Source organism: Lampetra planeri, chromosome 68, assembly GCF_965212315.1.
Source record: "Lampetra planeri chromosome 68, kcLamPlan1.2.h2, whole genome shotgun sequence".
In the NCBI taxonomy this organism is placed as follows: Eukaryota; Metazoa; Chordata; class Hyperoartia; order Petromyzontiformes; family Petromyzontidae; genus Lampetra; species Lampetra planeri.
The window spans coordinates 488,485-504,627 of NC_136173.1; the positions used below are offsets into that span (position 1 = coordinate 488,485).

General features: G+C 52.5%; 1 protein-coding gene across 1 annotated transcript in view; it reads left to right on the forward strand.

Moving 5' to 3' along the window:
- LOC144737349 (uncharacterized) overlaps positions 1-16,143 on the forward strand; it is a 35,536-nt gene that overhangs the window by 6,825 nt on the left and 12,568 nt on the right. Inside the window, exon 3 of the mRNA XM_078620003.1 lies at positions 14,167-14,276. Within this exon, the coding sequence (XP_078476129.1) occupies positions 14,167-14,276 (110 nt within the window). The remainder of the gene's footprint in view (positions 1-14,166; positions 14,277-16,143) is intronic.

A 16,143-nucleotide genomic window follows, 5' to 3' on the forward strand; every position in this document is an offset into this window, starting at 1 on the left:
CTGCAGTTCTAAACAAATTAGTTTTCAATTTGGTGGAGTGTAGTGTATAATGCCATGTATTGTGTAGTGTATATTGTAGTGTATTGTTTAGCAGTGTGTCGTGTAGTATGTACGTTGAGCTTCTATTGCACCTTGCGTAGCCAACCGTGCTCATTGGTGGTGCGGGGGACAACAAACGAAACACAACAGACAGTTATAAAGAATGAGTTTTCAATTTAGTAAAGTGGTGTAGTGTATAGTGGTAGTGGATTGTAATGTAGTGTTTAGTGTGGTATGGTGTAGTGCAGTGCGTAGTAGTGTATAGTGTAGGATGTGTGTATGTTGAGCTTGGTAAATACTCGCAGCAGTGTTAACCAGGGCAGATGTGGGGCTTGAACCGTGAACATCTGCAACACGTCACCACCACCACCACCTGCCGCACGTCGTCACCACCACCACCACCTGCCCCACATCACCACCACCACCACCTGCCCCACACCACCACCACCACCACCTGCCCCACGTCACCACCACCACCACCTGCCCCACGTCACCACCACCACCACCACCTGCCCCACGTCACCACCACCACCACCACCTGCCCCACGTTACCACCACCACCACCACCTGCCCCACATCACCACCACCACCACCTGCCCCACGTCACCACCACCACCACCTGCCCCACGTCACCACCACCACCGCCTGTCCGTCTGTGTGGTCCGTCCGCCTGTCCGTCAGTTCGTCAAGTCGCACGGCGATCGCCCGAGTGCTCGCTTGGGCCGACAACCCCATTGGCTGTGGCCGGCTCATCTCGGCCTTTGATCTCAAATTTGCTGCATCTGGCGCCGACTTATTGGCAGCGGAAAGCCAGCCGTGGAGTTCCAGCAGCTCTCCGTAGGCTCGGCCACGTGGATGGGAGCCAGTTAAAGCGATTTGGGGGGATTCTCGTGTCCCATCCGCGCGGAGTTTGGGGCGTCGTTCCCATGGCAGGTTCTTTTATTTATCTGTTGTGCTCCAACTAATGGAGTTGGCCAAACGTCCAGTTGTAGCACGATGATGATGATGACCTGCTTTGGCCAGTAGAATGCCCCTCTCCCTTCCAATATTAGCAAACTGCCACTGGGAGCTGTGATGCACTTTTAAATCATCATCTAGATTGACGAACTCTGTTCTTTAAGAACTGCTTTTTGTGTGTTAGTTTGTTGTCCTTCCCCCGCACCTCCGATCAGCGCGGTTGGCTATGTACGGTACAAACGAACATGCATACGTACATAACCGTAATGATACCGCGGGAGCCAAGCCACAGCTGAGAATGCGACCCTCACTCAACCTGGTCACCAATCACTGCACAGACACCAACTGAAAGTGTTTTTTTTCTTCCATTTTGGCAAAATTCCAGCTCTGGGGTTATTAGTTCTGGGTGTGCGAGTTAATGTTGGTCGTCTTTACCTCACCACGGTGACTCGGAGATGTTAACTACCTCGCCTGGTATGCAGGAGGTCGTGGGGTTTATACCGACCCTGACACCTGCTGCTGTATATTTGGAGTTTGCGTCTCTCATCATCATCACGGTGGCTAGGAGATGTTAACTACCTCGCCTCATGTACAGGAGGTCGTGGGTTCGATCCAGACCCTGACGTCTGCCGTATATTTGGAGTTTGCGTCTCTCTCTCATCATCACCACGGTGGCGAGGAGATTTTGACTACCTCGCCTGGTATGCAGGAGGTTGTGGGTTTGATCCCGACCCTGACGAATGCCTGCTGCTGTATATTTGGAGTTTGCGTGTCTCTCTCATCATCATCATCACGGTGGCTAGGAGATGTTAACTACCTCGCCTGGTATGCAGGAAATCTTGGGTTCAATCATGACCCTAATGACTATATATTTGGAGTCTGTGAGTCTCTCCCCGTGGTCGCGTGGATTTCCACTCCACATTTCAAATCGGCATCTCTACGCGTTTAGGTTATTTGGCTGCTTCTATACATTTCCACACAAGCCACTGCGTTGTTGAGTTGTTGTTTGTGGCCAGTTGGCTTCTGAATAAGCGATATATTGCCGCTCGGTGGGCCTTAGTTAAATAGTAGTAGTTTGTCCTAAGATGTGAACTACCTCGCCTGGTCTACTGGAGGTTGTGGGTTCTATCCCGGCCCTGACGATGCCTGCTGCTGTATATTTGGAGTCTGTGAGTCTCTCCCCGTGGTCGTGTGGCACGTTTAGAATCAACATCACCACGTGTTTTAGAGTATTTGTTTGCTGCTATAAGCCACTGTGTGGTTGAGCTATCATTTGTGGCTGGGTCGCTTCTGAAAAAGAGTTGTATAGCAGCGCATTGGGCCCTGACCTTGACTATAAAATATAAATATTTAAAAATACTTTTAAAAAAAACCACGCTTTAATGAATGTACTGTCCGAGCTGCCCCTTCCCCCATCGCCCCTCCCCTCCTTCCACATGCCCCGCCCCTGGGCGTGGCTCCCCGAGGCTTGCCGTGACGTAAGGGACCACGTGGTGATTTACAGACAACGTGAGATGCGCGTGGACAATTAGAGCCGTAAAAAATATTGTTTAGAAAGATATTTTTTTTATTTTAACGATAGAATATCGTATTGTCATCAGTATGACACACCTATACCAAGTTGGCAATCAATATGACATTGGGAAGACGGTTGAAATTGAGTTACAAGATTTGAGGATATGACAACAGACAGAGTGAGTTAAATAAAAGCGTGTAAAATGTTTAAAAATATATGTTTTGGATTTTTAATGATAGAATATCGTGTTGTCATCAGTATGACACACATATACCAAGTTTGCAGTCGATAGCACATTGGGAAGTTGGTAAAAAATTGAGTTGCAAGATTTTTTGAGGATACGACAACAGACGGAGTGAGTTAAATAAAAGTGTGTCATAAAAATAGTTAAATCGTCGTTCTGTCCTGACCGGCAGAAATCGAGGACCGACAGATTTTCTCGTGGATCTCGCACCGTAAGCAACGCGCACTCCCGCTTACGGCGATAGGAAGTGAAAAAATTCCCTTCGATCTTAGAAATGTGTACACTTGCAATTTGTTTTATTGAATTACTGCTACCGACAGATGGCGCCAATGCCTCCCAATGTTTACGACACACCACACCAAGTACTCGTTTGAGGCCGAGGCAAACTGATTATACAAAAACGAAGCTCCCCCGTGTAGCCTTAACAGACTGTAGGGGCAAGTGCTGTTAGCGAGCAGCACCTATGAAGGCCGGAACGGCACACGAGAGGGTGGGTGGCCAGCACCACGCCCGACCGCCTTTGTTTCCCCAGTGGCGATGTTTGCACACCACACCAGCTACTCATTTGAGGCCGAGTCGACCTAGGGGAAGGCCTAGGACCGGTTAAAATAATCGTCACTTGTGTTGGCCGTGAGCGGGAATCGAACTCGGGGTGACCGGGTTTGTAGCGTAGCGCTAACCGCGACACTACCGCTCCCCACAACCAACTACGCTACTGCTGATTATCCAGGCACACACACACAGGAGATACGCACAGACGGTGGAGATAATCTACTCCGTGCCAATGTGTCTATGACTTATCGCCCACCCACTCACTATCCCTCTGTATCTCTCACCATATCACAGTCTCTCTTACCATCTGTATCTTCCCCCTGCACCTCCGATTAGTGCGGATGGCTATGTACGGTGGTGCGAAAAAAAGTATACACTACACTATACACTACACTATACACTACACTATACACTACACTATACACTACTATACACTACTATACACTACACTATACACTACACTATACACTACACCACTATACACTACACCACTATACACTACACCACTATACACTACACACTATACACTACACACTATACACTACACACTATACACTATACACTACACACTATACACTACACTATACACTACACTATACACTACACTATACACTACACTATACACTACACTATACACTACACCTATACACTATACACTACACTATACACTACTATACTATACACTACACTATACACTGCTATACACTACACTACACTATACACTACACTATACACTACACTACACTATACACTATACACTACACTATACACTACACTGTACACTATACTATACACTACACTATACACTATACTATACACTACTATACTATACACTACTATACTATACACTACTATACTATACACTACTATACTATACACTACTATACACTACACTATACACTACACTATACACTACACTATACACTATACTATACACTACACTATACACTGCACACTGCACTGCACACTGCACTGCACACTGCACTGCACACTGCACTGCACACTGCACTGCACACTATACACTGCACACTATACACTGCACACTATACACTGCACACTATACACTGCACACTATACACTGCACACTGTACACTGCACACTGTACACTACACACTGTACACTTCACACTGTACACTTCACACTGTACACTACACTGTACACTACACTATACACTACACACTATACACTACACACTATACACTACACACTATACACTGCACACTGCACACTATACACTGCACACTATACACTGCACACTATACACTACACACTATACACTACACACTATACACTACGCTATACGCTACACTACTATACACTACACTACTATACACTACACTACTATACACTACACCACTATGCACTACACTACTATACACTACACTACTATACACTACACTACTATACACTACACCACTATACACTACACTACTATACACTACACTACTATACACTACACTACTATACACTACTATACACTACACTACTATACACTACGCTATACACTACACACACTACACTACGATACTACACTATACACTACGCTATACACTGCACTACGATACTACATTTCTTTAGAAACAGCATTTTGTGTTTATTTAGCGATAGCTTATAATACGACCCGATCATCAATGACTGCATAGATGCAAAATTAAAGTATTTTTTAGATTTTGGCAAAATCCCAGCTCTGGGATTATCAGTTCTGTGTGTTCTAATTAATGTGGTCGTCTTTATCTCACCACGGTGACCAGGAGATGTTAACTACCTCGCCTCATCTACAGAAGGGTCGTGGGTTCGATCCCAACCCTGCTGTATATTTGGAGTTTGCGTGTCTCTCTCTCTCTGCCCGTGGTCGCGTGGGATTTTTCCCCTCCACATTTATAATGTAATCAACATCACTCGTTTAGAGTTATATGGCTGCTGCTGTAAACTGCCACGTGATGATGATGATGATAAAAAGCCACTTCGTTGAGCTACTATCGTTGGTGATAGCCAGAGATAGTTTAGTTTAGTCTATGAGTCTCTGTGGGTTTCTGTGTTTCTGGAGCGGTATGTATCTCTCTGGGTCTCTCTGTATCTCTCCGTTCAGAGTGTTTGGCTGCTGCTATACATTCCCATGTGAGGATGATGATGATGATAAGCCCACTGCTACATTTGTGTTAACCATTGTCACTTGTGAGCTAAACAGCAGCTCCATGATGGCTCCCGTACCTGGTCAAGGAGCAGAAATTGTTTTGCTTAGTAGGCAGCGGAGCGAGGTTGACTGTTGGGGTGGGGGGGGAGCCCTGATCGGTGGACGAGGCGCTTGTCCGGGCGAGCCAGCTCGTCTTTGAAGAAGCTGACAACAAACGCACTAAAAATACTCGCCGGTAGCCGCCTCGTATAAATTATAAATAGAGCGCATTGACAGAGTCGCACACGGATCGTGAGTGGCGCGGCACGGTGCCACTCGCTACTCAAGTTTGTGGTTTTCAAGGTCATGCCTCCCGTTCGCACTCTCATTCACTCGCTCGCTTACTCGCCCGCTCACTCGCTCGCTCAGCCATTCGCCCATGCACTCGCCCATTCACTCACACATTCACTCGCCCACCCACTCACTCACTCACCCGCTCACTCACCAACCCACTCACTTTTCCACTCACCCATTCACTCATCCACTCACCTTGTTACAAACCAATTCACTCACTGACCCACCCACTGACCCACTCACTGACCCACTCACTGACCCACTCACTGACCCACTCGCTGACCCACTCGCTGACCCACTGACTGACCCACTCTCTGACCCACCCACTGACCCACTCGCTGACCCACTCGCCGACCCACTCACTGACCCACTCACTGACCCACCCACTGACCCACTGACTGACCCACTCTCTGACCCACTCACTGACCCACTGACTGACCCACCCACTGACCCACTCACTGACCCACCCACTGACCCACTCACTGACCCACTGACTGACCCACTCACTGACCCACTGACTGACCCATCCACTGACCCACTCTCTGACCCACTCACTGACCCACTCACTGACCCACTCACTGACCCACTGACTGACCCACTGACTGACCCACTCACTGACCCACTCGCTGACCCACTCGCTGATCCACTCGCTGACCCACTCACTGACCCACTCACTGACCCACTCACTGACCCACTCACTGACCCACTCACATGACCCACTCACTGACCCACTCACTGACCCACTGACTGATCCACTCGCTGACCCACTCACTGACCCACTCACTGACCCACTCACTGACCCACTGACTGACCCACTGACTGACCCACTCACTGACCCACTCACTGACCCACTCACTGACCCACTGACTGACCCACTGACTGACCCACTCGCTGACCCACTCGCTGACCCACTCGCTGACCCACTCGCTGACCCACTGACTGACCCACTGACTGACCCACTGACTGACCCACTGACTGACCCACTCGCTGACCCACTCGCTGACCCACTCGCTGATCCACTCGCTGACCCACCCACTGACCCACTCACTCACCCACCCACTGACCCACTCTCTGACCCACTCTCTGACCCACCCACCCACTCACTGACCCACTCACTGACCCACTCACTGACCCACTCACTGACCCACCCACCCACTCACTGACCCACTCACTGACCCACTCACTGACCCACTCACTGATCCACTCTCTGACCCACTCTCTGACCCACTCACTGACCCACTCACTGATCCATTCGCTGACCCACTCACTGACCCACCCACTGACCCACTCACTGACCCACTCTCTGACCCACCCACCCACTCACTGACCCACTCACTGACCCACTCACTGACCCATTGACTGACCCACTCGCTGACCCACTCACTGACCCACTGACTGACCCACTCTCTGACCCACTCTCTGACCCACTCGCTGACCCACTCGCTGACCCACTGGCTGACCCACTCGCTGACCCACTCACTGACCCACTCACTGACCCACTCACTGACCCACTCTCTGACCCACTCGCTGACCCACTCGCTGACCCACTCACTGACCCACCCACTGACCCACTCACTGACCCACTCACTGACCCACTCTCTGACCCACTCGCTGACCCACTCACTGACCCACTCACTGACCCACCCGCTGACCCACTCGCTGACCCACTCGCTGACCCACCCACTGACCCACTCGCTGACCCACTCGCTGACCCACCCGCTCACCCACTCACTGACCCACTCACTGACCCACTCACTGACCCACTCACTGACCCACTCACTGACCCACTCACTGACCCACCCACCCACCAATGCTAAAACTCCGGTCGTCATCCTCGCAGCAGCGGTGGCGGCGTTTGGCTCGCCGCCAAACAAAGACGACGGTCAATGTATTCTGCGTGTTCGGATGCGCTTCTGCGGCTGTCTAGAAAGCTCTTCCTTCTGATATTAGGAAGCCGCTGGAGCTACGATGCACTTTTAAATCATCATCCAGATTGACAAACTCATTTCTTTGGAACTGCTTTGAGTGTGTTTGTTGTGGTCGGCTACGTGCGATGCAAAATAAGTTAAGCGTACGTACGGTGCATGAAGTCGCCCGTTAATCTGAAGCACGTGGACTTGATGGAGAACCGCTCGTTATTTAGTGGTTACTCGACGGAAATGAGTGATGCAATTACGGTCAATGCACACACAGATTCACAGCAACTCTAACGCATGTACGCAGGGAAGAAAAGGGGTTCGTGAGTGGGTTGGTGCGTGGGTGGGTGAGTGAGTGGGTGGGTGAGTGGGTGGGTGAGTGGGTCGGCGAGTGGGTTGGTGAGCGGCTGGGCGAGCGCGTTGGTGAGCGAGTCGATGAGCAGGGTGCCACTGAAGATTCAAGTTTGTGATTTTTAAATCCACGCCTCCTGGCTTTAGTCGTTTCTCTGTCAAACTGAAGCTCATTGCGAGTTTAATCTGCGTGGTCGTCGGTACACAGAGAGTCACCGTGTCGAGGCGTTGACACAGGAGGAGGAGGAGGTGGGGGTGAGTCTTGAGCCCCCCTGTAAATACGAACGGAGTAGAATGAGATTCTCAGCTGTTGAGTTTTACACCCAGAGAGTCGGGAGGGAGGGAGGGAGGGATGGAGGGAGACTGGGTGGGACGGAGGGATCCCAGCCAACTTGAGACTTCACGTTGCCCCCTAGCCGTGGCAGCCTGGGGCCCACCCGGTCACGCGCCTCAAGTGGCCGATTCCACTGCTGGATGAAGGGGGTGGGGGGGGCTCCCTCCCTCCTTCACATTAACGTCCCATAGAGAGGTCCCCCGTGTAGCCCACACAGACTGTTTGGGGCAAGTGCTGTGCCTATGAAGGCCTTCGGCACACGAGCGAGTGGGTGGCCAACACCACGCCCGCCCGTCTTTGTCTCCCTCGGTGGCAATGTTTTTTTTATATTTTTTACAACGCACCAGGTACTCATTTTAGGGCTGAGTCGATCTAGGTGAGGCCCAGGTCCAGTTCAGATAATCGTCACTGAGCGGGAATCGAACTCGGGTCGCCGGGTTCGTAGCACGGGGTGCTAAACCGCGACACTTATTCTCCACACACACACACAAGGGTGCTCTCACTTAAGCACAGACGCACAGACTTGCATTCACTCTCACTTGGCATCACCACGACTGCACACACACGGGACCATTCACACACACGCACAGACACGCTCTCACACACGCACACACCCACGGACCATTCACACACACGCACAGACGTACACACACACGCACCATTCACACACACGCACACAGACGGGACCATTCACACACACGCACAGATGTACACACGCACAGACGTACACACACACACGCACAGACACGGTCTCACACACGCACACAGACGGGACCATTCGCACACGCACAGACGTACAAAGATACCATTCACGAACATAGACGATAGACACACGCACACAGCCACCGCTGTGCACAAACTTCACACATTCACACACGCGCACTTCACAAGCCCCGTCACCCACCCTGCCCCACACACACAGACGCACGCATACACAGACGCACACACACACAGACGCACGCACGCACGCTCTCACACAGACGCACACACACACGCGCTCTCACACAGACGCACGCACACACGCTCTCACACGGACACATACACACGCTCTCACACACACACACACACGCGCTCTCACACAGACGCACACACACGCGCTCTCGCACACACACGCGCTCTCACACACACACACGCGCTCTCACACACACGCTCTCACACACACACGCGCTCTCACACAGATGCACACACACACGCGCTCTCACACAGACTCACACACACACACACGCTCTCACACACGCACACGCGCTCTCACACAGACGCACACACACACACGCTATCACACAGACGCACACACAGACGCACACACACACACGCTCTCACACACATACACGCGCACACACACACACGCTCACACACAGACGCACACACAGACGCACACACACACACGCTCTCACACACACACACGCGCTCACACACAGACGCACACACACACACGCGCTCACACACACACACACGCGCTCACACAGACGCACACACACGCTATCACACAGACGCACACACACACACGCTCTCACACAGACGCACACACACGCTCTCACACAGACGCACACACACACACGCTCTCGCACACACACACGCTCTCACACACAGACGCACACACACGCTCTCACACACACTCACACGCTATCACAGACGCACACACACGCTCTCACACACAGACACACACGCGCGCTCACACACACACACGCTCTCACACACAGACGCACACACACAGACACACACACGCTATCACACAGACACACACACACGCTCTCACACACAGACACGTTGTTGATCGCTTCACGGAGCAATGAACCGTCATCACGTCAACTCTGGTCGTCATCCTTGCAACAGCAGCGGCTTTTGGCGAGCCGTCGAACAAAGACGGTGGTCAATGCATCATCATCATGGCGCTGTTCCCTGCGGCCATCTGGAATTGTTCGTCCCCTTCCGATATCAGGAAGCCATGGTGGAGCTACGGTGCACTTTTAAATAATCGTCGAGATTGACGGACTCATTTTTTGAGGACAGTTTTTGTTGTTTAGTTCCCTGGCCCCGTACCCCCGATTAACGCGGTTGGCTTCGTGAGATGTGAAAGAAGTTCAACATACAAACTAAACTATACACCACACCATAATAGACTACACTACACACTACACATACTACACTATACACTGCACTATACACTATACTATACACTACACTATACACTACACTACTGTACTAAATTGTAAACTCATTTCTTTAGAACTGCTTCCTGTGTGAGTTTGCTATCCTTCCCCTGCACCTTCGATTAGGCTACGCACGGTGCGAAATAAGTTTGACATACACACACACGCGCCGTCACAGCGAACACACGCTTTCACAGTCTCCTCCCACCACCCACCCCTCCCAGACACACACACGTACTCACACTCACACCCACCCCTCCCAGACACACACACGTACTCACACTCACCACTCACCCCTCAGACACACACACGTACTCACACACACCACCCACCCCTCCCAGACACACACGCGTACTCACACTCACACCCACCCCTCCCAGACACACACACGTACTCACACACACCACCCACCCCTCCCAGACACACACACGTACTCACACTCACACCCACCCCTCAGACACACACACGTACTCACACTCACCACCCACCCCTCCCAGACACACACACGTACTCACACTCACACCCACCCCTCAGACACACACACGTACTCACACTCACCACCCACCCCTCAGACACACACACGTACTCACACTCACCACCCACCCCTCCCAGACACACACACGTACTCACACTCACACCCACCCCTCAGACACACACACGTACTCACACTCACCACCCACCCCTCAGACACACACGTACTCGCACTCACCACCCACCCCTCCCAGACACACACACGTGCTCACACACACCACCCACCCCTCCCAGACACACACACGTGCTCACACACACCACCCACCCCTCCCAGACACACACACGTGCTCACACTCACCACCCACCCCTCCCAGACACACACACGTACTCACACTCACCACCCACCCCTCCCAGACACACACACGTGCTCACACTCACCACCCACCCCTCCCAGACACACACACGTGCTCACACTCACCACCCACCCCTCCCAGACACACACACGTGCTCACACTCACCACCCACCCCTCCCAGACACACACACGTACTCACACCCACCACCCACCCCTCCCAGACACACACACGTACTCACACTCACCACTCACCCCTCAGACACACACGCGTACTCACACTCACCACCCACCCCTCCCAGACACACACGCGTACTCACACCCACCACCCACCCCTCCCAGACACACACACGTACTCACACTCACCACCTCTCCCAGACACACACACGTACTCACACTCACCACCCACCCCTCAGACACACACACGTACTCACACTCACCACCCACCCCTCCCAGACACACACACGTACTCACACCCACACCCACCCCTCCCAGACACACACGCGTACTCACACCCACCACCCACCCCAGACACACACACGTACTCACACTCACACCCACCCCTCCCAGACACACACACGTACTCACACCACCACCCACCACTCCCAGACACACACACGTACTCACACCACCACCCACCCCTCAGACACACACACGTACTCACACTCACACCCACCCCTCCCAGACACACACACGTACTCACACCACCACCCACCCACCCCAGACACACACACGTACTCACACTCACCACCCACCCCTCCCAGACACACACACGTACTCGCACTCACCACCCACCCCTCCCAGACACACACACGTACTCGCACTCACCACCCACCACTCCCAGACACACACACGTACTCGCACTCACCACCCACCACTCCCCCATGTTTCTGCGGATCTTTGCTGGCTGGGCCTCTGTGCCCTGGCAGCCCTTGGCCACCTTCCGCGGCAACCCGAGCAACCCAATCCCGCGAAAGCGCCCAGACACCTGCTCCAGGAGTTAATCCTCAAGGCACCCCACACGTGCGTGCGCGTGTCAGTGCGCGTGCCAGTGCGCGTGCCAGTGCGCGTGTCAGTACGTGTCCGTGCAACACACGGAGGCTTTCGCGACGAATCATATTGGTCGCGAAGGTTTTTGGGGTTAGGCCGCGTAAAATGTAAATGTTGTCGTTAAGCCATCACCACCACCTGAGCACAGCCTGTTCGTGAGGTTTGTCACGTGAATAAGTGCGTGTTGGTGCATGTGGGGGGGGGGGGGAGCGGGAGTGGTAACGGTTGGCGCGCTGCGCTCGCCGCCACCACCACCAGTGGCGATTGTGTGAAGCGGTCCTGGGCCTCCTCCCCATAGGTCAACTCAAATGAGTATTTTTATTTTTTATTTTTGTTTTGTTTTATTTTACTTTCATCACTTTTAATGTTTTACCTACGTGACTTTACCGAAAAAACCTGAGAATATCAAATGAGTACCTGGTGCTAGGGGAGACAAAGGCGGCCGGGCGTGATGCTGGCCACCCAACCCCCTCGTGTGCCGTGCCAGCCTTGATAGAGTCTGTTAATGCCGTACGGGAGATCTTTGTCTTTGGTACAGACTCCCAAAATGAGCTTGGTCCAGCTCGAATGTTGTTTTGGGCATGCCGTGTGCCGCGGTGGAAATTCCCCGTGGCCAGGGGCAGGTATTGTCATTGTACAACCGCGACGACGTTGGGTGCCTCCTCCTCCTCCTCGGTTGAACACACATACAGACACACATACAGACACACATACAGACACACATACAGACACACTTACAGACACACTTACAGACACACATACAGACACACACTTACAGACACACACATACAGACACACATACAGACACGGAGACACACGGAGACACACGCAGACACACGCAGACCCATACAGACTAAACTACAGTAAACTATATTTTTTACCAGCTAAGGCCCCACGGAGCTGTGCAGGTGTTTTTTCAGACGCGACCCTGCCATCACAAACGATAGCTCATCGTGGTGGCCGCTCATCGTCATCATCATCATCGTCGCGTGGAAATGTACAGCAGCAGCCAAATATGCTAAACCCGGAGGAAAATCGACATGGCCATGTGGAGCGAGACATTCAAACTCCAAATAAACAGGTGTCGGGGTCGGGGTTGAACTCACGGACCTCCTGTATACCAGGGGAGGTAGAGTTATAACATCTCCGAATGTAGGAATGTTGAACTTCTTTCGTACCATACGTAGCCAACCGCGTTAATCGGAGTGGAAGGACAACGAACTAAACACGACCCTAAAGAAATACATGTTTCAATCTAGATGATGAGTTTAAAGTGTAACAGCTCCCAGTGGCTTTCTAATATCGAAAGGAAGAGCGTTCCAGACGGTCGCAAAAGCTCGTCTAAAAGCGCTGCGCGATACGTTGTGAGTCTATGGGTCTCTGTGTTATGATAATATGGCTGTGTGGTGAGTATGGGTCTCTGTGTGATGAGTCTGTGGGTGTCTGTGTGATGAGTCTGTGGGTCTCTGTGTGGTGAGTCTGTGGGTCTCTGTGTCGTGGGTCTGTGGATCTGTGGGTCTGTGTGGTGAGTCTGTGGGTCTCTGTGTGTATGTTGAACTTCTTTTGCACCCTACGTAGCCACCCAAGAGGGGAGTCATTGTCCAAAGTGTCGCCTATCGAATGAAAATGTTTTTTTTGTTAAACTCGCGCTGCATTGAAGAGTGGTATTAACTCGTGATGGTGTTTGTCTGGTGTGTGGTGTGGTATGTGTGGTGTGTGTGGGTCTCCCCCCCCACCCCCCCACCCCCGCCTTGGGTTGCTGTCTGCAGACCCCATGCCGGAGTTCCCGGCCGCCAGCCCCCCCAGTTTCCCGAGCATCATGGGCGGCCTGCGCCTGACGCAGAGTCCCCGCGCCCGCAAGACGCGCTCGGAGCAGCAGGTGCCGCTCGGGGAAGAAGCCGGTGAGTGGTGCCAGCGCCCCGACCAGCTCCCTACCAGCCCCTACCAGCCCCTACCTACCAGTCCCTTCCAGCCCCTACCAGCTCCTACCAGCCCCTACCTACCAGCCCCTACCAGCCCCTACCAGCCCCTACCAACCCCTACCAGCCCCTACCAGCCCCTACCAGCCCCTACCAACTCCTACCAGCTCCCTACCAGCCCCTACCAGCCCCTACCAGCCCCTACCTACCAGCTCCTACCAGCCCCTACCAGCCCCTACCAGCCCCTACCAACCCCTACCAGCCCCTACCAGCCCCTACCAGCCCCTACCAACTCCTACCAGCTCCCTACCAGCCCCTACCAGCCCCTACCAGCCCCTACCTACCAGCTCCTACCAGCCCCTACCAGCCCCTACCAGCCCCTACCAGCCCCTACCAGCCCCTACCAGCCCCTACCAGCCCCTACCTACCAGCCCCTACCAGCCCCTACCTACCAGCCCCTACCAGCCCCTACCAGCTCCTACCAGCCCCTACCTACCAGCTCCTACCAGCCCCTACCTACCAGCCCCTACCAGCCCCTACCAGCCCCTACCAGCCCCTACCAGCCCCTACCAGCCCCTACCAGCCCCTACCAGCCCCTACCAGCCCCTACCTACCAGCCCCTACCAGCCCCTACCAGCCCCTACCAGCTCCTAACAGCTCCTACCAGCTCCCTGCCAGCGCCTGAAGCTGCTTCCACGATTGCGGTAGAGGGCTTTTGGGCACCGTGTTCGACGTCCCCCCCCCCCCTTCCGGAAGCTGGAGATGTTGACTACCTCGCCTGGTACGCAGGCGGTCGTGGGGTCGACCCTGACGATGCCTGCTGCTGTATATTTGGAGTTTGCGTGTCTCTCTCCATCATCGTCATCATCACGGTGGCTATGAGATGTTAACTACCTCGCCTGGTAAACAGGAGGTCGTGGGTTCGATCCTGACCCTGACAATGCCTGCTGCTGTATATTTGGAGTTTGTGTGTCTGTCTCCCCGTGGTTGCGTGGGATTTTTCTCCGGGACCTCCGGGTTTTCCCCGCCGGGTCACTTAAGGAAAACAGGTCTAGCTCAGTGGCCCTTCCCGGGTAAAATAAAAATAGTTTTATGTTCTTGGTTCTTTCAGTAAAGTCATGTAGAAGGGAAATAATAAAAATTTGAAATAAGTGGCGTTTTTTCTTTTTTTTTAACGTTAACGTTAGCACCACATCTGTGGCGTTTTTTTCTTGCTGTTGTTTTCACACCTGATGATGATTGTTTGTTGCAATCGAAACGTCGTGAGAATTTAATTGTTTTAGTTTTTTTACTTTATTATTTCCCTTCTCCGTGACTTTACCGAAAGAACCAAGAATATGAATCCCTGCAGTCACGAAAGCTTTAAATCGGAGTTTAGTTTTAGTTTAGACTGTTTGGGCAAGGGGGTGGTGTGGCCTTTGTCTCCCTAGCGGTGAAGTTTATACGCAACATATCCTCATTTGAGGCTAAGTCGACCTCTGGGAGGTCCAGGACCAGTGCAGATAATCGTCGCTGGTGTTGACCGTGAGCGGGAATCGAACTCTGTTCGATGGTCTTGTAGCGTTGCGGGCTAACCACTGCATTACCGCTCCCCACACTCTGAACCTGAACTACTAAACTATTTTTACTTCACCGGGTAAGCCACACTGAGCTTTGTAGCTTTTGTTCAGAACGACTTTGCCATCACAAATGTTAGTTTCCAATGCGCTTTTGCGGCCGTCTGGAATGCTCTTCCTTCTGATGTTAGAAAACCATTGGGTGCTGTGCACTTTTAAATCATCGACATTGACAAACTCATTTCTTTAGAACTGTTTTGTGTTTACACCA